Source organism: Lithobates pipiens, unplaced genomic scaffold (genome assembly GCF_037356315.1).
Source record: "Lithobates pipiens isolate NorthernLeopardFrog02 unplaced genomic scaffold, aLitPip1_a1.2 Scaffold_27, whole genome shotgun sequence".
NCBI lineage: Eukaryota > Metazoa > Chordata > Amphibia > Anura > Ranidae > Lithobates > Lithobates pipiens.
The window spans coordinates 213,170,442-213,197,091 of record NW_027507788.1 but is presented as its reverse complement, the minus strand read 5'-3'; the positions used below and the strand labels follow the sequence as shown (position 1 = coordinate 213,197,091).

The 26,650-nt window shown below is 45.0% G+C and overlaps 2 protein-coding genes and 2 pseudogenes across 4 annotated transcripts in view; all 4 read right to left on the bottom strand.

The window, feature by feature from the left end:
* PRDM16 (PR/SET domain 16) overlaps nt 1–26,650 on the bottom strand; it is a 941,382-nt gene that overhangs the window by 152,760 nt on the left and 761,972 nt on the right. For all 3 annotated transcript variants that reach the window (XM_077458220.1, XM_077458222.1, XM_077458221.1), the window contains exon 4: nt 14,314–14,448. In XM_077458220.1, the coding sequence (XP_077314346.1) occupies nt 14,314–14,448 (135 nt within the window). The remainder of the gene's footprint in view (nt 1–14,313; nt 14,449–26,650) is intronic.
* Nucleotides 5,920–6,028, bottom strand: LOC143934663 (U2 spliceosomal RNA; annotated as a pseudogene).
* Nucleotides 6,068–6,153, bottom strand: LOC143934654 (U2 spliceosomal RNA; annotated as a pseudogene).
* On the bottom strand, nt 23,013–23,561 carry LOC143934529 (large ribosomal subunit protein eL21). The gene has a single exon (XM_077458219.1). The coding sequence runs from the start codon at nt 23,510–23,512 to the stop codon at nt 23,030–23,032; it is 483 nt and encodes a 160-aa protein (XP_077314345.1). The 5' UTR covers nt 23,513–23,561; the 3' UTR covers nt 23,013–23,029.

Here is a 26,650-nt window from a genome sequence, read left to right as displayed (position 1 = left end):
GCATACACACAGCCACACAACTGTTGGCCAACAATTACGAACGCAGTGACGTACTACGTGGTTTTTCAGCTCTTTAGCGCCACCCTTTGGGTTCCTTCTGCTAATTTCGAGTTAGTAGAAGTTTGTTGAGTGTTAATTTGCGCTTTTCATTCAGCACTTTGTATTTTGCGGTTTTCAGTGAGTTTCTGAACAGCCGTTCGTCAACCAGCCATGTTGCGGATTTGGAGGAGATAATGTGTTATTTATTATCGGTCTTGGAGTTATTCCTTTGACATCTTTTTTTTTGGTTGAATAATAATGATTTGATTTGTTATATTTTCTATATTTTTGGATGCATAGAATGCACTTTTTGGGTAAGTTCTATTGGCAGATAGCATTTCTAATTTTATTTGTTTTCTTTTTTTTAATGCACAATAAAAAAAATTGTGGAGAATAATACTTGGCTGTGTGTTTTACTTCAAATGACAGTTTGGGAGACGGCAGTTACATTTAAAAAATACAATGTAACATTGACAAGGGACACCAACATAGTTGTATCTTTGGTCTTAAAAACTACGGAATAATGGTGTTGTGGTAACTTGCCCAAATAAAAATAAAAAATAAAAAAATTATATTATTCTTGATATCACTCGCAAAAAAAGCCTTTGAAAATTTGTTTCCGATAACTCCATCAGTATCACCAGCAAAGCAGCTTCATTATTATCCCAATAAAGAAGAAGAGAATTTGGAGATTTCATAATTTGCCGCGTCACAAATGTTAATTCTCCATTACGAACGCTAGTTTACAAGACCGACCGCTTCCGGCTCGTCCTTGCTTCCGAGCATGCGCGTTCGTGCTTTGGACTTTTGTCCGACCAACTTGTGTTACACACGCTCAGAAAAATCCGTCAACAGACATTTGTCTGCAGGCAATTTGAAAAACCCGCCATCCAACATTCGTCGGCGGGAAAGTCCAACAACAATTGTCCGATGGAGCGTACACACGGTCAGATTTAACGCCAATAACTTGTCATGGAACATTTCCCATCGCAAAAAAATCAGATCGCGTGTAAGCCCACGTACACACGATCAGAAATTTTGCCAACCAAATCTCTCGGATTTTGTCCGTCGTATTTTGTCCAAAACTGTTGCATACACATGGTTGGACAAGGTTGGTGAAAAATCTGATCTTTCAGAACGTGATGACGTAATTTCGTTACGATGGGACTACGTTCAGGCTAGTAGCCAATAGCTTTGATGTAGGAATTTGATCTGAGCATGCGTGGCACTTGGTCCGATCAAAATGCTCTACACATGATCGGATTAGGTCCGTCCGGCCCAGTTGGTCGGGAAATATTTCCAACATGTTGGAAAATTGGGTCCGACGGAGATTCGTACGGAATCAGTCCGATGCATACCACACACAGTCGGATTATCTGACGACGCGGTCCGATAGGACACATTCCGACGGATTCTCCGACCGTGTGTACAAGGCTTAAGCGGCTTTAGACTGCGATGCCATTAAAGCTCATGTTCGTGCAAAGGCAGGCGTCCCAATACTTTTGACAATATAGCGTACGTCCCGCTGAAGATTGAAGAACTGAGACAACGGACTGTGGATAATGTTAAGTAAACGTGGGGCAAAAAAACGAAAAAAAAAAAAAAAGATTGGATAGGAGCGAGTGGAGGGATTTCCTTGATGAAATTCAGTTTTGTTATGTCTCCTTACGAAGATTTTCTAATAAGAATGAATATCGATTGATTAACTTCTTGCTAAACATCTCTTTTACGCCACCGACGTTAGAAAGAAAAAAAAAAAAAAAAGATGATGAAATAAGAAAAGCCATTGCAATTTTTTTTTTCCTTTTTCGTCAAACATCCCCTTTTTATACGTCTTCATATAAACGTAATTGACTCGGCTAATAAGCCGCATCTGTTTCCATTCCGGCGAAGAGCCAGAGCAGAATATTATCTCTGTTCCCGAAAAAGCTGACAACGGCGCGAGGATAATATGGTAACCCAAGACACCTTTCAATGATACATAATTGAGTGTGGATGACCTTTCAGTCCTGTGTTAAATATAAAAAAGGAAATGCTTTTTTACCACCGCGGTGATAATTGCCAATAACGCAATTTACATTATCCTGCATTCATATTAGCCTACAGATTGTCTTCATCAGCTGCCTGTAAAAGAAAGAAAAAAAAAAGTGCATCCCGTGACCTTGGGGTTCTCGCTGCGGAGCGCTTCCCTTTCAAGTGTCCGAAGCATGCGGTTATCAATCACTATTGTCTGCTTCTCATTACACACAGGGATCCCTTTTATTTCGGCCAGCTGGGATGACCTAAGACAACTTCCATAGCTGCAAGACAGGAGCTCTATGTAGACCATGTTTCTTTGGGTCTCCACTGACATATTGACATGTCAACCCCCCCCCCCCCCCCCCCCACATCCCTTTAATGTGCTTCATCACTTCCCCCTCTTGTTTTTCATATTTACATTTATTTTACTTACATTTTTCCCCTAATTAAATCTACATCCAGGCAAACAGCTAACTATACATAGTTACATAGGTTAGGTCAAAAAATTAGGTGTGGTCAAAAAAAAGACCATCAAGTCCATCAAGTCCAACCAGGGGTGGGCAGGAGGGGCGGCTGCCCCTGGCGCAATGGTTTATTGCAGGGGTAGGGGGCACCCTGATCCCGACCATAAGGGAAAGGGGGGGCGCAGTCAGGGCCGTTTTTAAGGCAGGGCAAAAGGGGCAGCTGCCCTGGGCCCTGTCATTGTTGTGGGGCCCAAAGCAGCTGCTTAATACTTGCCAACTATGCTGGTTTAAATTCCCTCGCCCCTTGAGGTTTTAGTCCTGTGCTGTGTCCCAGATGACTCATCTGGAGACCCTTACTATTACTGGCATTCATATGTAAATAGAGGTGGTCGGCAGCATTGATATGTACATCATCCTCCCCTGAGGTCATATCCACAGTAATCTCTAGCAACCAATCAACAAGCAGAAATCATGTGCTGTAACCTCTAGCAACAAACCAGTGAGCTGTAATGTGTTCTGTAACCTCTAGCAACCAGTCAGTGAGCGGTAATGCTACACTGAAACCTCTGGAAACCAAACACAATAGCTACCTGATCTTATTCAGTAAACTGATTCTGAGTCTAGCTGCTATTTATTGTATGTCTGAGAGCGAAACTGCATGGGGGGAGGGGGCCCCCAAGAAAAGTTTTGCCCAGGGTCCAATCAATATTAAAGACGGCGCAGTTTGGCATCTTTGCCCTGGGCGCTGGATGACCTTGTCCCCCCGGCACTGAGTCCAACCTATGTGTGTGATTATGTGTCAGTATTACATTGTATATCCCTGTATTAGACATGTGCGATTCGTTTTTGTTACGAATCTCAAATTCGTATGAATTTCCCTAAATTCGTACGTTCAGGAGGATCTGAAATACGAATAGCTGTGCGTCCGAATTTTGTACTAAATACGAACTTTTGTTTTACGAATCTCCAGGAGGAAGTCAGCACAGCACAGGGATGGTGGGAGCTCCTCATCTAATGAAAAAAATCGTATTCCGGATAGGAAATTCTTCAACGGAATTTCGTGTTTTGGATAAAAACCAAACTTCCCTCAGCATCGACTGTCATATTGAGGTATATTTTTGCCTTTAAATTCATCGTAACGAACGTTCGTACAAGTTAACGAACCTAACGACAATTCGTATTTCGTACGAATTGAAAAGGAATTTTTCGGACACGAAATACGAAGTACGAATTAATTGTAATACGAACCGTAATGGAACAGAACGAAGCGAATTTATTGACGGTGCCCATGTCTACCCTGTATGTTGCGGTCGTTCAGGTGCTTATCTTAGCCCTTGTACACACGGTCGGATGTTCCGACAACTAAAATCCATCAGATTTTTTTCCGACGGATTTTGTCCGAAACTGGTGTTGCATACACGCGGCGGGACCAACGTTGTTGGTAAATCCGATCGTTCATAACGTGATGACGTTATTTCGTTACGACGGGACAACGTTCGGGCTAGTAGCCAAAAGCTTTGGTCTAGGAATTTGATCTGAGCATGCGTGGCACTTGGTCCGATCGGAATTCTCTACAAACGATCGGACAAAGTCTGATTGGATCATGTTGTCGGAAAAATTTGATAGCCCGGCTCTAAAACTTTGTCGGAGAAGGGATCTCAACGCTCCAGGAGCACACATGCAGGCTGTAAACTGTCTCTTCGGATGGGAAGCCACAGGTGCTGGCTATTACCACTAGCAACAGACGAAAAACAAGCTCTGGACTGCCATACTCTTCATAAGACCACTTTCTTTTATTGGGAAATCACATCACAGCAAAGAAAGTGGTCTTATGAAGAGTATGGCAGTCCAGAGCTTGTTTTTCGTCTGTTTCTAAAACTTTCCTCCTACAGGCACCAATGATGGGGCACTATTCCTCCCACAGGCACCAATGATGGGGCACCATTCCTCCTACAGGCACCAATGATGGGGCATTATTCCTCCCACAGGCACAAATGAGGGGGAACCATTCCACGCACTGATACCAATGATGGGGCACTATTCCTCCCACAGGCACCAATGATGGGGCATTATTCCTCCCACAGGCACCAATGATGGGGCACCATTCCTCCTACAGGCACCAATGATGGGGCACCATTCCTCCTACAGGCACCAATGATGGGGCATTATTCCTCCCACAGGCACAAATGAGGGGGAACCATTCCACGCATTGATACCAATGATGGGGCACTTTTTAATCCCACTGGCCACAGTTCGGCCCTCCTACAGCCTCAAGGATAGCCAACTGGCCCTTTGTTGAGAAAGTTTGGAGACCCCTAGCTTCGACGATAACTGACAATTAATCATTTCCCTGCCTTGCCTTGGAATGAATAGTAGCAGATGTAAAGTCATAGAGAAAGGGCATCGTTCTGTCTGCAACTTCACTTTATGAATAGTGGAGTGGTGTACTGTTACATTGTATTTCCCTAGTGCCATTTATAAATGGCATTGGAGAAAAAGCACCATCAGATGTCCATTGCACCTGTTAAGGGCTATGAACCATTCACAGACACAATGTATTGAGCCGATCCAAGTGGCTCTGTACCTTGTGTTCACTGCAATGTACAGTCTTGCCCCCCCCCCCCCCCCCCATTATCAACTTATTTCTTTATTTCCAGAAAATGATGGTAAAAAAAAAAAATTTGATCACCTTGGGGTCATTCGGGGGGTTTTGTACTGCCCTGTCATTTTTATTTAATGTTATGGAACAGAAAGTAGGGGAATGGGGTTTTTTTCCCCCCAAATTCGTTTTTTTTCCCTCCAAATTCGTTTTTTTCCCTTATAATAGTAAAAAAATAAAAGAAAAAACCTAATGGTTATAAAATGCTACCAAAAGAAAGACCCCCATCTGTCTCTTTGGTTACAGTGTCACGTGACGGAGTAATTATCAGTCAAACTATGGCAGGCACTGAAAAATGAAAAGTATTACAGGATGGTCATCAAGTGGTTAATCATTTTTTTTTCGTGTTCAGATATCCTTGTAAATGTTTTTTTTTTAAAGCTGTCCACAGCTATCACGAAAAACAACAAAGAAAAGTATAAAGAAAGCATCGTTCAGCGCCCTTATAGATATTTATGTTCAAAGCGTTCTCAAGGATGAGCAAGAAGCAATCGTATCTAGAGGGAGATGCCGGAGATGCACCCCCCCACCCCCCACCCCCCCCCCCCCCCCCCCCCCCCCCCCCCCCCCCACCAACAATGACATTGAAGGCTTCTCTTCCTCTCCTCCTTCCCTCAGGACATCCTAAAATCCAAATCCTGAATCCAGGCAAAACTTTTTTTTTTTTGCTTTCAGCAGTGGGAGGAATAGAAGGTCTTGTGGCATTTTATTTGCTCTCGTTTTTTTTTTTTTCCCCATGATATCTTCCCCATTATTATTTATTTAATTATTTATTATTATTATTTTTTTTTTTTAAGATAAGAACAGATACTACACTTGATCTTAGCCTAAAAGGCAGAGAAGTGACTTTTTTCGTTATGCATTCTTTATTATTATTTATTTAATTATTTATTATTATTATTATTTTTATTTATTTTTTTAAGATAAGAACAGATACTACACTTGATCTCAGCCAAAAGGCTGAGAAGTGACTTTTTTTTATTTATTAGCCTTTTGGCTAAGATCAAGTGTAGTATCTGTTCTTATCTTAAACAAATAAAAAAAAAAAAAAAAAATAATAATAATAAATAATTATCTTAAAAAAAAATAATAATAATAATAATAATAAATAATTAAATAAATAATAATAAAGAATGCATAACAAAAAAAGTCTTGGCTGCACTTGGGTTTAATTATTCACCAGTTTCTTCTACATAGATTTGCAAAAGAGTGGGACAAAGGAATAGTCCTGAACTTTTGTTTTTGTGGTTACTGTGAAATTGTGTGAATGCATCAATGCAGTGCATGTCATCTCAGCTTGCAGAGCTTGCATTCATTGAATGAGTTTACCAAAAATGTAAATACTGATCCTGAGGTGAGGATAGGAAAGTATAGTCTTAAAAGGGGGGGGGGGGGGGGGACTGGATCGGAAGAGGAGACTGTGGCCCTAAACAGATTTATCCCCAAAAAGAAGGGTCGGCCCTGGGGGGGGGGGGGGGGGGGTGGCCTCTCACAGGTTTTTATCCTTCAATTTGTCCTTGTTTCTGTATATCTAGAGCACCCTTGACTCAACTGAAAAGAGTAGCCAATGTTTCATGGGGTCCAAAAAATGTGCATCTATCAGGCTTAGAAAAAAATAAGAACATTTCTATATAAATACAATATTCAATATCAATATATAAATTTTAAATTGATATGGAGATTTTTTTCTAGCCCTGATGAAGGGGCATTTTTGGACCCCCGGAATGTGTTGGCTACTCTTTCGATTGTTCCCCTGACCTTTATTTGTATGAAGTCATATTTGGACATTTTAGTAGCGGTGTTTGCACATTTTTGTTACATTACACTACAAACCAAGGTTACTCTGGAAATCCTTTTTAGTGGGGGGTGTCAAACTTCATTTCGTCGCGGGCCACGTCAGCATTATCATTGTCCTCAAAGCGCCCGGTTGTATCTTTTAGAATAGATATCCAGAGTACCCCATGCCCCTTACATCAGATGTGAAAAGCCCCCCACCATCAGAAGTCAAAAGTCCTCCCACCCCCCCTTACATCACAGTGCACCCGCCTTGCCTTGTGCTGCTGCTGGGAAGAAGCTAGGGGTGGAGCTGAGAAGCAGGAAGTCTGTGTCTGGAGGAGGACCAGAGGAGGGTTGGAGTCAGCTCCCGTAGTCTGCTGAATGCTGAGACCAGTGGAGGAGGAAACTAGGGGGCGCTGCAGCTGCACAGAGGCAAGGTGGGGGCGGAGAGGGGGGGTGCTACAGCAGCAATAGAGGTGACATTGAATGTCATGGTGGGCTGGATTCGGCTTGTTGGCCTTGTGAATGACACATATCCTCTTGGGTGTAGAGTCCTCCTGCCCAGGAACCAGACCACCTACATTAACATCAGTATCCTGAAGCGAGATAGCCATACTAGTAAGATTACCTTACCGGGTCCAGCGCTATTTTTATACTTTCCCCCAAGTCGTAGGCCAGTATCCAGGGGCGGACTGACAACTCATGGGGCCCCCGGGCAATAGGAGATTATGGGGCCCCTAGGCAATCAGAGATTACGGGGCCACACAGTATACACACACACACAGTATAAAATCACACAGGTTACACATACATGTACACACAGTATACACAGACATGTTTCTATTGGCTGAGAAGGTACTGGAGAGGTGGGGCAGCTATAATCTCAGGATGTTTAGACCAAAAGGATGTCGGTAAGGGACATTTCAGATGGCAGATGTAAAAAAAAACACAGATTCTTACATACTGTCCCTGGTTTTACTGAGGCTGGCAACCCTGATGGGGCCCCCTAGTGGCCCGGGGCCCTCGGGAAGTGCCCGAGTTGCTGAATGGTCAGTCCGCCCCTGCCAGTATCCATATTTGTAGTCCATATTTTAGCAGTGGTGTTTGCATGTTTTGTTACATTACATTTCAAGAAAAGAAATAAGTGTAGCGCGTTATACAAGTCCATATCCATATAAGAAAGAAACGGTAATGGTATAATTAAAGTTCTTCAGCAATGGGAAATAGGAACACCTCGTGAGGGAAGACACAATGAAAGTCCTGTTGAAAATGTTCAGGGTGACTAATCCTCCACCAACCAATCCAAACTCTTACCAGATCTGATGGACTTCTGAGCTAACAGAAGGTCATAAAGGCTTGTATCCACAGATAGGATTGATACAGTTGGTGAGTGTAACCAAAGGTACCAGATGACCCAGGATCGGATATGAAATGGAAACAAAAGCACTCTAATGCCGCGTACACACGATCGGAATTTCGACCAGCAAAAGACCGATGAGAGCTTTTCAACGGAAAATGCGACCGTGTGTAGGTTCCATCGGAATTTAGCTGGCCGAATTCCCGCCAGCAAAAATTTGATAGCATGTTCTCAATTTTTCAGATGGAAAAACTTTCTTTCGAAAATTCTGATCGTGTGTTTGCAATTCCGACACGCAAAAACTCACGCATGCTCAGATTCAACTACGAGACGGACGCTGTTGGCTACTGGGTATTGAACTTCCTTTTTCCAGTCCCGTCGTACGTGTTGTACGTCACCGCGTTCTTGGTGGTCGGAATTTGGTGTGACCGTGTGTATGCAAGACAGCTTGAGCGGAATCCCATCAGAATTCCATCGGGAAAACCATCAGAGCTTTTTCCGACCAAAATTCCGATCGTGTGTACACAGCATAAGTGTTTTCTCCGTATACTCCATTTAATAAAAGGTCCACGGTATGAAATTCATTGACAGCCGTAGCATAAAAAAGCACAGAGCCAGCGATAAAAACGAACGGCAATATAAAACAGCAGCAAGTCTGAGAAGGCTGCTGGTGACGCCTGCACGAAAAAGCTCCTTCTCCCGTACGCGTTACGTCCTACGGGACTTCGTCAGCGAGGGCCATTACATTCCAAGCCAAGGCAACCGTAGAGATCTTATGGGGTGTAGAAGCCTGCTGCCCAGGAACCAGACCACCTACATTAACATCACTATCTTAAAACAAGATAGCTCCACCAATAAGATAACCATATGGGTCGGAATTTGGTGTGACGGATGTGTAGGCAAGACAGCTTGAGCGAAATCCCGTCAGAATTCCATCGGGAAAACCATCAGAGCTTTTTCCGACCAAAATTCCGATTGTGTGTACGCGGCATAAGTGTTTTCTCCGTATACTCCATTTAATAAAAGGTCCACAGTATGAAATTCATTGACAGCCGTAACATAAAAAAGCACAGAGCCAGCGATAAAAACCAATGGCAATATAAAACAGCAGCAAGTCTGAGAAGGCTGCTGGTGACGCTTGCACGAAAAAGCTCCTCCTCCCGTACGCGTTACGTCCTACGGGACTTCGTCAGCGAGGGCCATTACATTTCAAGCCAAGGCAACCGTAGAGATCTTATGGGGTGTAGAAGCCTGCTGCCCAGGAACCAGACCACCTACATTAACATCACTATCTTAAAACAAGATAGCTCCACCAATAAGATAACCCTATGGGTCCAGCACTATTTTTTCCACATTCCGACAAGATGTAGACCGGTATGCGTTATGACACAAGAACAAATATTTTTGAAATGCAAGCGCACGCAACGTAATTGTTAGGGCCCAGTTTAAAGATTGCTTTGGGGATGTGTGCAATGTAATGACGCTTTGCATATTTTACTGGGCTCCACATGAAAACAGACAGACGGGTAATTGACACTCACATAAAGTATACAGGCTGTAGCCCATAAAACCCAGCTTCCAAGAGTGTGAAGTATGGGACCCTCTAATTTACTGTTAGTGGCTTTGTTTCCCCACTTGGCACCAGGACAGCCATTATATCATTTTCTATTAACTGCAAGAACTATATTTTCTTAAATATCAAGTTAGTTATTTTATGCAAAATGCGTTTCTCGAATCTGCCTGGACTATTTGGCTAATAAGAGCCTCGGCGGCTGAGTCCAGACAAAGGCAAACTTTATTCCAGGGCCCGAGACAAACCACTATCTATCCATCACTGTCAACCTTCCACTACAACTGTCTTCTGTTCTTTCCAGAGGGGGAAAAAAAAAAAAAAAAACAACATCAATCTCCATTCAGCCAGAGTCCATGGTTGTGGTCAATGGCTGTTTTCAGTTTTGCAATTAGAATTGGGGTCTCTGGGCCAGGTGATTCCCACCACAGGCATCCTCTCCCCACAGACACCTTGTTTCTATAACAGGAAAAAAAAAAAAAGATTGTGGTCTCTCTTTTTTTTTTTTATCTACATACAAACAGTCACTTATTGACGTTTGGGCGTCTAAGAAAAGTGGTGGGGTCTGCTGTCCATGGGAGGAGAGGGGGGCCAGTCCTCCTGGCCCCGAGGGGGTCAAGAAGTCTACGGTTATATGTATCTCCTGACACTTTTTTTTTCCGGTATGTACTAAATATAAATTTTCATTTCCATCTGGTTATCTACTCTTCAGGTCTCTAGTATGATTGCAATTAATGATAGGATTAGACTATATGAAATTGTATCCAATTGTACATCCAATCCCCAAAAAATTCATATTAGCTTTCACTGTTCTCGTCATTTCTAAAGTTGTTTTCAATCTTTTAACATCTACAGCTTTCATAAATTAAAAAAAAAAAAGAAACGAATTCTGCTTCGAAAAGCCCTTGTACGGGCATTTTATGCTATAGGGCAGGGGTCTCCAAACTTTTCAAAGGGCCAGTTTATAGTCCTTCAGACTTCAGGAGGGCCATATTGTGACCAGCATGTGCAGAAAATGTCCTGGGCTCTACAGCAGTGAGAATAAATATGGCCTCGGGGTTGGTGGTCAATAGCAGTAGGCGTAGTGTCCCTATTAGTAGGAGGAGTAGTATCCAGTCATAGTTATCGGTGGAAGAAATGGTGCCCCATTTTTGGTGTCAGTCAGAGGAATAGTGCCCTTAGGACCGGGTAAAGGCTAGCAAAGGGCCACATCTGGCCCTCAGGCTGCAGTTTGGAGACCCCTGCTATAGGGTGACAACCGGTTCCCAATTGTGCACCTGCCACATAGGCGTACGCGGGGGGTGTGCCCGGGCACACCCTAATCACCCTGTGCGCCAGGGCCGATGATAAGGCAGTACAGCCTTCCCTCCTCTACCAGGCCCATGCCCTATTATGTTCAAAAAAGGGGCCCAGGCCCCTGCCGAGCCAGAAGACCAACTGTACTGCCTTATTGCAGACACCGATCCTCTTATTCCTCCCATTGCAGCGCTGCCGGTGTCCCATCATATAAGGTCCCCCATCAGATAGTGTCCGCTGTGTACTGCGCATGCGCAGTACACAGCAACACAGATTCCGAAAATAGCTGAGGATGAACGGCGCCTGCGCCGTGAGTCCAGGTTCTAGCCCCGCCATCCAAGTGGACATAGAGTAGGAATAAAAAAGAGTCGAGCGCAGTAAGGCCGAGCGAAGCTCGCCCGCTAGGGGCCGTCTAATTTTCACAACCCTATGTCCGCTTGGATGGTGGGGCTACCACCTCCACTCACGGCGCAGGCGCCGTTCAGCTTCGGAGACGCTATATGATGGCAGGACACTATCTGCCAGAACACCGGCTTCTCCTCCTCTCCCTCCCTCCAGCTACACTGCAGGGGGATTGGTTAAAGTATCTGCGCCTCCATCCTGTCTGCAGTCCCTTTTTCAGTCTTAAATGTAAGACATCAGGGGTCTATTTCGCCAAAGCCCCCCCAAAAGGACAGTTAAAAAAATGTAAAAAGATAAATAAATAACAATCGGAAAAAAAGTGTAAAACAATAAAATGTCAAAAAATAATAATGCACCCCTTTATATACTACTACTACGTACGTGATCTGGCACAGAGTGGCCGCCCTGTTGCAGTATATCCATGCCGGGTGGTCGCTAAAGCGGGTTAAAGTTGCTCAAATGTAACATATTATGGTATTGTCTAAATCATTGAAAAATGTAATTATGTAAGCAGGAATTATTGGCGCATCCAGCGTTCATCGGGCGCGTAAGCAAGAAAATACCTTACCAATGCAATCTGATATTTATTATTGGCTCTTCTTTTCTTTCTTTTTTATTTGCAACATGTTTGCAAAGAGTTTTGGTTTTTGTATACTAGGACAGAAAAACGTTTTGTACCAAAAAAGGTCTATTGATACAATGTTTCAATGGCCCCCCTTGACATTCCACATTATACTTGAATCACGTAGAATCAGTGATTGGCAATCTACATGCTTCTTACATATTTATTATTTTTCCTTTTGAATGACAAAAAAATAAAAAAATTAAATAAAATCACCTCACTTGTACAAAGGTTTTGTTATGTGACCAGCAAAAGGTTTTCCTGATTGTATTGTACGTGACCGCAGGCAAGCTGCCAATCCGGAGGTGCGGCCAGTAATTAGGTGCGTGATTGGGTCAGCGCGCCTTTGAACGAGCACTTGGGGCTTAATCAAAGTGATTGAGTGGTCTTACTGAGGCCCCGGTCAGCAAAAGATCAAGAAATCCTTCTCGGTGTCAGAGCTCTTCGATGACCAGCGTGAAATGACATGCGGCCTCCGTACAAATTACAGTGAACGCGGTTCCACCTCGTCGCTGCCATAATGGTTGCCCTGCTTTGACGCCCCGAGGGAAAAGCTTTGGACAAAAAGCGTTCGATTGTTGTATTATGAAGTACATTGCCTGGAGGGCAGGATAATTGCTTCGCTCTGAGCCCTGAAATGATATTTCTTGACCGGTTTCCGACAACCTAAATGGCCACAGGCTGATGAATCAAAAACTCCCAGGATTCCTAGCAGCTGAACAATGGCTGTCAAAGGTGGGTCTAAAACCGGAGTTATGGGGACTGAAAAAAAAAATGGATGATATGGAATCTACTGTAGTTCACACCAAATTTAAAATTTTATGTATGGATGAGGTTTGGGTTTCTTGCAACCAGGGGTTTGCACTGACTAGTACCCAGAAATCACAAAGTCCATGAAATGCAACCTTTTGGCCAACAACTTGGCGGGTTTACCACCCGAAAAAAAGGAACCACCTATAATACAATGCAAAGCCTTCGCTCCTGGTCAGAGCCAATAACTTGAACATTGATAATGCCGCACCTACAGTATGTTGTGTTAGTATGTTTTGAATCAGACCTAGGCGAAATGCTCATCCCTAATTTTAGTTGGTAATTTTCACAGGAAAAAGTGGAGGAGGGGCCAGAGAGCCCTTATAGAGTAGTATATATATATTTTTGCCTTCCTCTGGATCAATTGTGGGCATAAAATTGGGTATAGTGGATTGTACAATTATTTTTTATTTTATTTATTTGTTTTTAAGGTTGAACTGGATGGACTTGTGTCTTTTTTCACTTGTGTCTTTGTGTCTTTATGTAACTATATATATATATATATATATATATATATATATATATATATATATATATATATATATATATATATGTAGTAAATTACCTCCTAAAATGAGGGCTATTCATCCCTCATTTTAGGAGGTGATTTTCACAAGGGAGCTAAGCCTTGTGGCCTCCATATTCACTATAGAGGGGCATCTCCAACACCTTGTCTGGTATTCAGGTGGTGGTGGACCTCAAAGGTCCAGAAAAGTAGATTGGAGACCCATAAAAAGTCCAGAGGTATCCATAGGAAAAAGAGAGAGGAGAGGCTGGCTAGCCCTTACAGTGTAGTATGTATATAGTAAAAGTGTACTTATTTTCTCAATTAAGAGAAGCAAAAAATGAAGAGGTGAGGTTGGGACGACCCAGGAGCCACGCGACCTTCCATGAATGCAGGTGGAGAAAAGGCCTGTCTCCACACGTGGTGAAACTGGTTGATCTCTATGCCACAGGGGTCCCAATACTGGATCCTCCATGGGTTCTTGGATGAGTATTATACTCGTAGGACGAAAGGAAGTAAAAAGCCTGAACCTTATGGCAGAGGCACCCAGTGTCATCAGGTTAGACAAACATAACAGTAGCGTCACTATAGCTTTCAAACAGCAACACCCTGTGCTGTGCAATATTTTATACCAGCCTTCTAGGGATCACAACCCAATTTTTTTTTTTACCAAAAAAAAGTGAGCAATTTAATGACCATTTAAATGTTGAACTTCACAATGACAGAACAAGCTTTAGGTGAGGGTTCTTCATAAGCAAATGGTAATTACGGTAGCAATAATGTAAAAGTCCTACCTGGTCATTTAAATGACAAACAGTCAAATTTTGTTCATCGCAGGAGCAAGCCATTCTGATAAATTTTAGCCAGCTTCCAAATCCCAACTGATTATTTTCCGTGGACATTTTTTCATCCTCCAAATCTTCCGATGCCTGGAAAGAGAACAAGATAAATTTGAGAAAAAGCTCTTATCTACTTGTCCAAGAGTATAGTCAACAAACATACAATAAATCAGGGGTCTCCAAACGTTCTAAACAAAGGGCCAATTTACTGTCCTTCAGGCTTTAGGGGGGGCCAGTGGGAGTAGAACATGCCTCATCATTGGTTTTAATAGGAGGAACAGCGTACCCATTGTACCATTAGAAGGTATAGTCCCCCATTATTTGCGTCAGTCTGAGGAATAGCAACACATCATTGGTATTACTGGGAAGAATAGTACCCCATCATTTAAGCCAATGGATGGACTGGTGCCCTAAGGACTGGATTTAGACAAAGGGCCACATCTGGAGAAATAAGGTCAATAAATTGAGAAAAGGGCATAGAACAATGGCCCAAAGCCACAAACCAATCAAAACTCCTGTTGCTAAAGGCAGACCACTTGATGATGGATTCTGATTGGTTGCGAGAGCAAGAAGTACTGTATTTGCAATAAATAATTGCTCCTTGTACTATTACACAATAAGTCTATGTGGCAAAAACCATGTTCTGAGCTTGAGATATAAACCATGTTCAGGGCAAAATTACAAGAACAGAGTCCCAGATCCTGACTGTATGAAGACCCAAATCATGGCAAGAACCACATTCAGAGCCATGTTATTAGCACAACATGGCAGACAGATTTAAGAACCAAAATGCAAGGACCATGATCCAGGGTCAGAGCCAATTTTAAGAGCCACAATCTTGGTTAGTTGAGTCACGTTCAAAGCAACATTACTATAACAATGTTCTAAACCAGGTTTACAACCATGGGCCTCCCCACAGCCAAGCTGACAAGACAAGACCATCTAGATAAAAAGGCATGATGGGGATTGAATAGTAAGAAGCAATGAAGGCAATGGCAAGTACATAGCTACAGTCATGACAAACCATGAGACTGCTATGGGGACCACAAGCACAAAGGGACTAGAGCTGTCTGGCTACTCATCTAACCTGACATCTAACATATAAAAAAAGAAGAAGGTATATAGACATATACTGTATAGTTTGAGGGTTTAAAGGTTAAATGGGGGATGGGGGCTAATGGCTTTTCATATGGGGCCTAGTCATACTTAGTAAAGGCCTTGAGCAAGAGTTTACCTAACTGTTACAAAATCCAAGTAGTTGGGGTTTATACCAGCCGGGACTGCCCATAGGTGGTGCCAAGGTTCTTTTCTGCCTAGTGTCCTATTCCTGTAGGTGGTGCTATAAACCCTATGGTCGAAAATATATGAAGAGGCTGTGTCTGTCAATGAACAAAAGAGAAACCCAAGTAGGCCAGCCTGATGATGGTGGGTACAGTGCAGTTTACTTACAATACAAAAAATAATATATATTTTTATGTTAAACAAAAATAAGTAATTAAAGCTGAACTCCAGATAAGAGGCCAAATATACCAATTCATTATATATACCGCATATATAGCCCGTTAAAACTTCCAAATGTTTTGTATTTCTCTCCACCCAGACCTGAAAATTATGGATCTCCACTCCACAGCACAGCCTTGGCTAGCAGGGAAGAGGACTTGATCTTTCTTTCTTGCTGCAGTTTCACTTTCACGTGCAAGTCCTCTGACTACTTCCACCCAGAACTTGTATTATTGCAGAATCCAGTAATTCACAACAAACCCTGTGGGTGGGCAACACTCACAGCATGCAACAGCAACGTGTAGCAGTAGGCCTCAGATGTGCCGACAGCGTCTGACTTGAGGGGCAGAATGCTGCCTGGCCAATACTTTCCCTACTCCTCAGGAACCTCTCCCTGCCGCTAATCACTGTCTCTGTCAGACAGGTGACCTGTTCCTACACCACCCACACGCCAAATGCGTGCCATGCCTGGGAGCCAGGGCCTTAAATAGGTTCTGCCTGACCCAAGAGGGCTGCTAGAGTCACATGGGACAGCAGCATCCAACTGGATAGCTTCCCTAGTGACCCTGGAAATCATAGAGGAACTATGCTCCTCTTGACTTCCTCTTGGTTCTTCCTGCAGTTGAGCATGACCTGCAGTGGAGAAAGTAGACTGCACCTGCCTACAACTAGATAGTAAAAGAAGAATGAGCAGACCAATGAGCTCATCACTCTGCTTTCTTTATCTGCCATCAACAAGTCTTCTTACACTGCAGCAAAATTCAATGGCTACTCATGCTGCCTCTCAATGGCTACCCATGTTGCCTCTCAATGGCTACCCATGTTTCCTCTCAATGGCTACCCATGCTGCCTCTCATTGGTCCTCATGCTGCCTCTCAATGGCTACCCATGCTGCCTATCAATGGCTACCCATGCTGCCTATCAGTGGCTACCCATGCTGCCTCTCAATGGCTACCCATGCTGCTTCTCAGTGGCTACCCATGCTGCCTCTTAATGGCTACCCATGTTGCCTCTCAATGGCTACCCATGTTGCCTCTTAATGGCTACCCATGTTGCCTCTCAATGGCTACCCATGCTGCCTATCAATGGCTACCCATGCTACCTCTCATTGGTCCCCATGCTGCCTCTCAATGGCTACCCATGCTGCCTATCAATGGCTACCCATGCTGCCTATCAATGGCTACCCATGCTGCCTATCAGTGGCTACCCATGCTACCACTCAATAGCTACCCATGCTACCTCTCATTGGTCCCCATGCTGCCTCTCAATGGCTACCCATGCTGCCTCTCAATGGCTACCCATGCTGCCTCTCAATGGCTACCTATGCTGCCTATCAATGGCTATCCATGCTGCCTATCATGCTCTACTTGTGAGCTCTGCTGTACAGGGACAGAAAGAGACTGATACCAAGTCAAATATAAGTACTTGTATTTAAAATAATACAATTAATGATATATTATGCCTTCTTTTTACATCTGCCTGCAGTTCATCTTTAGGTCCTTTGTGTTGTAAATGCCATAACTGGGTTTTTTTTTCCCTTTGGATTGCAGCAACAATGCAGTTTTCAGAAGGGTATTTTGCACGATTGGATATTTTATGGATCTTTTTGTTGTGAAGGTTCACAGAGCATCTGAGCTGGGTTTAATCTAGCCTTTGTCAAAGCGCCTGGGAATAGACACCCAACCTTGGCCTTTCCTAACACTGCTGGCAGCAGAAATGTACAGTACCCCATTGTATCACAGCGAGGTCCTTCAGTGCAGGCCCGGCTAAGGAGCAACGTACGGAGGACTTCATTACTTGTGATGGTTGGAGTGCAAAACAGATCACTCGGTAAAACCAACCGGACAAATGATGTATGAAGAGGTTAGTCAATTAACTGGTAAACAGTACTGGTAAAGTGTAATGATTAATGGGCCGCGGCTTCTTGGACTAATTTCACATTAAATTGCTTTCTGTTTTGCAATGTAAAGAGTTTTTTTTTGGTTTTTTTAACGCAATCAATGCTTTGTAAAGTTCTTTTTTTAATAAGCCAGAAAATTGGATTGGCAAAGGGGCTCCTTTACAATGCCCTCGGTTCTGCGATGGATCAGTTTTCAGGAGGCACTTGACATGAGGACCAGAGATGATATGTTGCCTCCATGCCACCTGTTTTAATCCCTAAAAGCCTGCCCCCCAATGCCATAGGTGGTTGCGTCACAGCCTCATTCACCTGAATGGGTCATGTTCGGCAGGTGGTATTGCCCACCAAACATGATATGAAGGATCATTCTTGCCATACATACATCACAGGCCCGTCTGACTGCCTTTGCAGCTTAAGGGATAGAGGGGGCAGTAAACAAACGTGGCTCAGCCTCCCCGTCCAAAAGTGTAAAATTTGCCTTACTGCAATTAAACTCACTGAGCATTAAGAAACACCTGTACCTGCGTTATGCATTATCGAATCTGCCAATCATCCAGCTCCCCTCCAAAGCCCCCTCGTATACTTACCTGAACTCCATAGCAATCTAGCGATGTGCATGAGAGCCGAAGCTCTCTCTGTTATGTCCCTCCTCATTGGGCAAATCCATAGCAGAGGGAGCAATTGGCTCCTACTGCTGTCAATCAAATGCTGTAATGAGGGAGCGAGGGGGGGGAGGGTGGTTGAGCCGCGTCTGTGTCTATGGATGCTCACAAAGTAGCTTCCTTTGGGGGTGCTGGATGAAGAGGAGGAGCCAGGAGGGCTGGTGGGAGACCTGAGAAGAGGAGGATCCAGGCTGCTCTGTGCAAAACCATTACACAGAGCAGAAAGGTATAACATGTTTATTTTTGTAAAAAAAAAAAAAAAAATACCTTTAGAAACACTTTAAGTCATAGACATGGTATGTCCTCTTTCCCATGGTGCTCCTATCTTGACACCCTGACACATGAGCATGGCCGGGACAAGGGGTGGGCAGGACGAGTGGCTGCCCTGGGCACTGTAGTATCTTGTGAGATGGAGGGGTGCCACAATGAGACTGGGGGAATTTGGGGGTCAGCAGGGGGTAAGAATTGTTCTAGGAGGGGACATGGGGGGGAATTTGGGGGTCATCAGGGGGGTAAGAATTGTTCTAGGAGGGAACATGGGGGGGGGTGCTAGGAAAGGTGATTTAGGGGGATTTGTGTTGGGAGGGGGGACGGGGAAAGAGGATTTGTGCTAGGAGAAAGGATTTGAAGTGACTGCCGTGATAGAAGAGGTGATATAGTGGGGGGGGGGAGGGGTCTGTGCTAGGAGGTGACATTTTTTTGGGGGGGTTTGTGCTAGTAGGGATGAATGGTGGTATTTGGGGGGGGGGTTGTGCTAGTAGGGATGAATGGGGGTATTTGGGGGGGGGGGGGTTGTGCCACTAGGGATGAATGGGGGTATTTAGGGGGGGTTGTGCCAGTAGGGATGAATGGGGGGTATTTGGGGGGAGGAGAATTGTACTAGAAGGGGGATTTGTGTTGGGAGGGGAGACTTAGAGTAGGGGGGGTGTATTCGTGGGGGGGGGGATTTGAGGAGTAGAGGATTCGTGCTAGGAGGACTGATTTTCTTTTGATTTGGGAGGGAGGATGCTGGCCAAAGATTTGTGCTGGGAGGGTGAATTTCAGCGAGGGTGGATTTGTCCTGAGAGGAGGAGGACTTTATGCTTTGGGGATAAGCATGCAGATTAGTACTCAATTTTTTTTGGGGCGGTGAGGTGGGGTTTGGCATGTATGCCCTGGGCTCTAGATTGCCTTGTCCCACCACTGCATATGCGCTTCTAATAGAGACTACAATAGGCCATTTCAGCACCCAGTGGACAGACATGGTCCACCGTTGACACCATCAGGAAACCCACCCTGAGTAACGCCATGCAGACATCACTGTAGAGCAGAATTATCTGCAACGAGGCTGAGGGAGATCCGTAGCACTGACATGCAACGTATTAAATACATTTAAAAAGAAGCATATATATATATATATATATATATTTTTAATGGTAAGGGGTTACATTCACATTAAGCAAATAAATAACTTTTTTTTTGTCCCCGGGGGGTTAAAAGCCTCTCACTTGAGGATTGCAACAGAGAACACCGCCGTCTTGACTAAACAACTTTTCTTTAACCAAAAAGGAAAAAAAAAAAAAAAAAATCAACCAGAGTGTATTAAATTGTGCATTTCCTCCAAAAATAACTGTACGAACTTCCCTTTAAAAAAGTCATATTGTAAATGTTTAAGATAACAATTATCCAGGCAGGGAAGGTTGGGTTCCAGAAGTGAAGACGCATTAGGAGAAGGTGCGGGCCGAGGTCTCGGCTTGGGGCTGAGGCGAGGGGGGCCTTTCGTTTTTAATTCTGACCTAATGGGGCCTGGCTTCGCTATAGGCAGAGCGCGCTATAATTATCCTGAATTTAGAGGTAGCTGTAAAACCCACACAAATAACCCCGTTGTTCCTCAAGCTCGCTCATTGTTCGATGAATGCAGGGGATTCAGCGGCTTCCAGTTTTTCACACCTTGGGCATTTTATAAAATCCTTTTTTATTTATTTTTTTGTTACTTTCATTTTTTTTTTTTTTTTTTTCAGCTGTCGGCTTGGTTTTAATTTAAGGCCTTTATTTTAGATTGTGAGAATGGAAGTGTATGTAGAGCCTGAACTTTGGTTGTGGATAAAGTAGGGAAGTATTAAGCTGAGATAGATGGAGGAATCAACCTTCCCCATGCCGGACATTGTACCACTAACCCCATTAGCAGAAAACAAATGTTTTCTAACATTTCCATTGTACAGAAGTCATCTAATGATTGATTTTTGTCAAACATGAACACGTTTTGGTTGGTTTTGATCCGTCTATAGCAGGGTTTCTGAACCAGGGTTCCATAGAGCTCTAGGGTTCCACAGAGGAACCTACAATCCTGGAGTGAGTAGGAGAGAACACTTGGGGCCCTGTGCATGACATGACCATAGATTTAGAGGTTTGAGGGCCCAGAACATCACACAACCATGGATTTAAGGGTTTAGGGCAAGGTTTCTCAATCAGGGTTCCTTGAGCAATGAGCAATTCCTTCTTCTTATGCCGCGTACACACGACCGGACTTTTCAACATCAAAGGTCCGACGGGAAACGATTCCAGAGGACCATTCGATCGCGTGTGGGCTGAAGCGGACTTTTGGTTTGCAAAAATCTGACAGACTTTAGAAATGGAACATGTTTCAAATTTTTCCGCCGGAACTCCGCCGGACCCAGTTACTACCGAGAAATCCGCTCGTGTGTATGCTAGCCCGACGGACAAAAACCGACGCAAGGGCAGCTATTGGCTACTGACTATGAACTTCCTTATTCTAGTCCGGTCGTACGTCATCACGTTCGAATCCGTCGGACTTTGGTGTGATTGGGTGTGGCCAAGTCTGTTCGTTCGGAAAGTCCGTCAGAACTCCGCCGAAAGTCCGTCGGACCTAGTCCCTCGAAAAGTCAGGTCGTGTGTACGCAGCATTAGATACGTTCCCACTGACACCATTGATCCATTTAACTATATGTTTGGGGATAATTCTTCTCAATGACCGCAAGTTTAAGGAGTATTCTTCCCACTGACTATCACACTAATGTATCATGAGTTGTAGATATAGTAATTTTTAGCGGGGGTTCCCTGAGACCGGAAAGATATTTCAAGTTTTCCTCTGTGTTGAAAAGGTTGAGAAAGGCCAGTCTATGGCAAACTTTAAAACAATGATAGGCAACCTAAGGCACACCCTGTCAGCGCACATTAGCAATATGTTATCTTCAATGGCACCCAGAAGATCGTTAACGGGGGAGGGGGGGGGGGGAACTGGGCCTAAAGGCTTCCTGGTGAAGAGGAGTAAAAAGTCCTCGTAAGTGCGTGATGAGGACGAGGACAGAGTGCAGGGCTCTCCCCCGGCATGGATGGTGTATGCCGTGTCCAAGCAGAGGCTGGCTCTGTGGCCCAATAGAGGCTCTCCTCCACCCGGCCAGCCCCAACCGAGCCACCCTAGCTCCCCCTTGCAGCCACCGGCCACCCCAACTCGGGAACCCAATTCAGTGAAGCAATCGCTGTCCAGCCCGACCTGCCCGGTGAGCAGAGAATACCTTGGATGATAGTAAGGGTTTGTTTATATGAGGTGCGGAGCAGGAATGCACGTGAAATCGTAAGTTTTTCCGCACCGCATAAAACGGTCGGCCTTCCTTGGGTGCCATCAATTCCTAATGTCACCCCCAATGCATCTGGCAATTATTGGGCTGCCGTAAATGCATTGCTATAAAATGCGCATGCTAGGATGTACCTTTTACATTCCCATCACACACAATCCAGGAGTGGGCTCTAAGATGATGGGTGCTGCAGCAACCTCCAGCTGGAAACTGGAACGTGCACAGTCAAGTGTAGACATTTGCCATCACATGCCTGACGAAGAGGCCCCCGTGTGGCTCCAAAACGTTGCACTTGATGAGATCATTCTTCAATAAAAAAACATTTGGACCTAATCTAAAGATCGGGGATGGTGCTTCCAAATATCGACAGCAGATTGCGTGCTCCCCCTGAGGTCGCACAGCATTGCGAGCCTTAGTGTGGTGTGCCGCTCCAACACACTGCATCTCCGATCACAGTAAAGAGCCTATGACATAGGCTCTTTACCAAGTGATCAGCTGTGTCCAATCACTGCTGATCACAGCGTAACTAGGAAGTGCCAGTTATCGGCATTCTTCTACTCACTCTGACAGAGCGTGAGTAGAGGAGAAACGATAAGCAGCTCTCCTGATGGGGGGGGGGGGATCTGTGCTGATAATCAGTGCAGAGATTATCAATGCAGCCCCATCAGCGATTCCCACCAGTAATGCCCATCAGTGCCGACCAGTGATGCCCACCAGTGATGCCCACTAGAGTCCACTAGTGATGCACATCAGTGCCCACCACTACCCACAAGTGATGCCCACCAGTGATGCCAATCAGTGCCCATCAGTGATGCCTTTAAATGCCCATCAGTGATGCCAATCAGTGCCCATCAGTGATGCCTTTAAGTGCCCATCAGTGATGCCTGTCAGTGCCTCCTCATCAGTGCCGCCTATCAGTTCTCATCAGTGCTGCCCATCAGGATCGGGACAAGGGGTGGACAGGAGGGACGGCTGCCCTGGGCGCAATGATTTATTTTATTTTTTTTGAGAAAAGGATTTTTAATAGCAGTACTTTATGCCATGAACTCATATGGAATTGGCTCAAGGAGCTCAGGTTCCTTTCCAAATGTTCGGACAAAGTGAGCTTCACTTGGTTGGGCTGGCTGACGTTTTAGCTCCACCCAGGTGCCGTTCTCTTTTGCTTCCTTTTTCTTCCTCTCGTTTTCCTTCACACGTTGCAGGAAACTGTCTCTGCTCTTTGAGTGGCGGATATGCTCTACACGGACATTGATCCTCTTGGCAAGAATCTTACCTTTGACTTGTTTGTTCACAATTATTCCAACAGCATGCTGTGTGACATTGTAGATCCGGCCAGTCTTGCCATGGTAGCACTTGTGTGGCATACCTTTCTGGATTGTGCCTGTACCCTTGATGTCCACAATATCACCCTTCTTGTAGATGCGCATATAGGTTGACAGTGGCACCGGACCATGCTTGCGGAAGGGTCTAGAGAACATATAACGGGTGCCTCGCCTTTTGCCTCTTGTGTTCGTCATTTTTCACTAACAATTGCCCCCTACTGCAAGATGGCGGGTCCGGTGGAAAGAGCTGGGCGCAATGATTTTATTGCAGGGATGGGGGCACCCTGACCCTAACCCTAGGGGAAGGGGAGTGCAGTTTGACATCTTTGTCTTGGGTGCTGGATGACCTTGTCCTGGCACTGCTGCCCATAATTGCCCATCAGTACCACCAATCAGTGCCTATAATTGCCCCCTATCAGTGCACATAAAGGCTGCCCATCAGTGCCTCCTATCAGTGCCCATCAGTAATGCTCATCGATGCTGCATATTAGTGCCTCCTTATCAACTGCCTCATAAATGCCCATCAGTGCCGCCTCATCAGCGCACATTAGTGAAGGATAAAAATTACTTATTTACAACATTTTATACTAGAAACTAAGAAAACCTTTTTTTTTCAATTTTTTTTTACATTTTTATTTGTTTAGTAAAAATAAAAAAACCCAGAGGTGATTAAATACCAACAAAAGAAAGCTTTATTTGTCATCAAAAAATTGTAAAAATGTTGTTTGGGTACAGCGTTGCATGACCGCGCAATTGTCATTCAAACTATAACAGCGCTGAAAGCGGAAATTTTGGCTTGGGCAGGAAGGGGGTGAAAGTGCCCGGTGTTGAACAGGCTAGCTTCTCAACCTCTTTGGTCAGTAGGGGGGGTCATTCGTACCATAAAGGCACATCCTAGCACCAGTGTTTTTACTCCACAACCCGCAATATACAATATGCGTTGTGGTGTTCTGCGGTGCATTGTGCGTTAGGCTCTACTGTACAATGCAGGGCACCACATATAGGGCAGATGCTTTGCCACAATGGGCCCTTAACGCATCCGCCCCAAACATGCAATGCAGCCCCCCCCCAGCGCACTGAAATGGCGCTAAATGTCTTTATAATGCGCATGCTGGAAGCGTACATAAATACGCGTGTTTATTAACGTCTCAGCGCCTGCACCACCCTGGGAGCTCAGATTGCCTTTTCTCAGATCCAAGCCCTCTTTTGGCCCACACACATGCAGCAATCTCTGGACGGTTTTGGCTGGGATGAATCTGCCCCGCAGACAAAAATTTCGACTGTTTCAGATGAAATTAAATGGGCCTGCCGTGAGACAATCCATGTGGAGGCATGCAGGATCAGGGTAAGCCTGTGCGTTTAAGGCTGCAGCCATGGTTGGCTCCTGTCCCTCCGACACTGGAAGAGTGCTGTTAGCAAAAGAAAAGCATCCTGATTAAGTTCTCTCCTCCTCTGCGCCTCCTCGTGTGTGCGCCCACTCCTTCCTCCTTCCCCATCCAGTAGCTGCGCTCACACACAGTCTGGCTTGGAAAGGAACCAACGCAGCGGAGGGAGAGAGAACAGCGGGTACGGCTCTCACGCAGGTCCCGCTCACAGCAGAAACCATTCTGAGGTGAGACTGGGGTCCGCCACTTACCCGCTGTTTACACGATGCTGCCCTCCGCTCCCAGAGCGCACACAGCCATTTAAACCAGCCACTGCACAATTACAGCTAATTCTTTTCAGATGGGAGCAATCCTCCCCCCCCCCCTCCTCCACTCTGCACAATTAAAACACCACTTTAGTTTTCTTCAGCAAACGGTTGCAGCAATTTAAGGGGAATTTGCTTAAAAATAAAACATCTGCACGAATCGATGGAAGCAGGACTGTTCTGGAACATGGTGCGTCTTTATGGGCCTTGCTTTGTGCATCGGTGCCCAGTCATGATAGAACAGGAAGGGGCCATCCCCAAACTGTTCCCACAAAGTTGGGAGCATGAAATTGTCCACATTGTCTTGGTATGCTGACTCCTTAAAGCGGGAGTCCGCTGTTTTTTTTTTTAAAAGCCAGCAGCTACAAATACTGCAGCTGCTGATTTTTAAAATAATGACACTTACCCGCCCAGCGAGCCCGCGATGTCGGCACCCGAAGCCGATCTCTAGTTCGTCTCTCGGGTGCTGCCGCCGCCATCTTGGGTATGGGAATCAGGAAGTGGAGCCTTGCAGGTTCATTTCCCGGTTTCCTACTGCGCATGCGTGAGTCGCGCTGCGCAATAAGGATGGTCCCCGTTGTCTCTGGGATCCGTGTGTTTCCCAGCAGGCAGCGGGGGACCTTCGGAAAGGGGCGTAGATTCTGCGGAAAGGGGTGTAGCTTCTGCAGAATCTACGCCGGAAGTGGGTGCAGATACCTGTACTGTACAGGTACCTGCACCCCCCTCCCCCCCTGAAAGGTGCCAATTGTGGCGCCGGAGGGGGGGAGGGTTCCAATGAGCGGAAGCTCCACTTTAGGGTGGACCTCCGCTTTAAAAGTTCCCTTCACTGGAACTAAGGGGCCAAACCCAACCCCTGAAAAACAACCCCACACCATAATCCCCCCTCCACCAAATGATTTGGACCAGTGCACAAAGCAAGGTCCATAAAGACATGGATGAGCGAGTTTTGGGTGGAAGAACGTGACTGGCCTCCACAGAGTCCACAGAGTCCTGACCTCAACCCAATAGAACAGCCAGGCCTTCTCATTCAACATCAGTGCTTGAACTCATGAATGCGTTTCTGGAAGAATGGTCAAACATTCCCATAGACCAGGGGTCTCAAACTGGCGGCCCTCCATCTGTTGTGAAAATTACAAGTCCCATTGTGCCTCTGCCTGTGGGAGTCATGCTTGTGACTGTCAGTCTTGCAATGCTTCATGGGACTTGTAGTTTCGCAGCAGCTGGAGGTCCGCCAGTTTGAGACGCCTGCCATAGACACACTCCTAAACCTTGTAGACGGCCTTCCCAGAAGAGTTGAAGCTGTTTTAGCTGCAAAGGGTGGGCCAACTCAATATTGAACCCTACAGACTAAGACTGGGATGCCATTAAAGTTCATGTGCGTGTAAAGGCAGGTGTCCCAATACTTTTGAAATATAGTGTATGTACATATATATTTTTTTCCAAGTCCATGATTCAAAGTACTCAGCATAACAGCCAAGCATTCTCTGAAGGAAATGTCAGCAATGGCAGGCTCTTTGTGTTTCCTACATGACAGGTTCCCTTTAAAGTCCATCTCTAGGCAAATATTGTGTTCCCTTTCCATCTATCCCACCCATTTGCTATTATCACGTGTCCCTAAATGGGGCCTCTACCAGAAGCGGAGA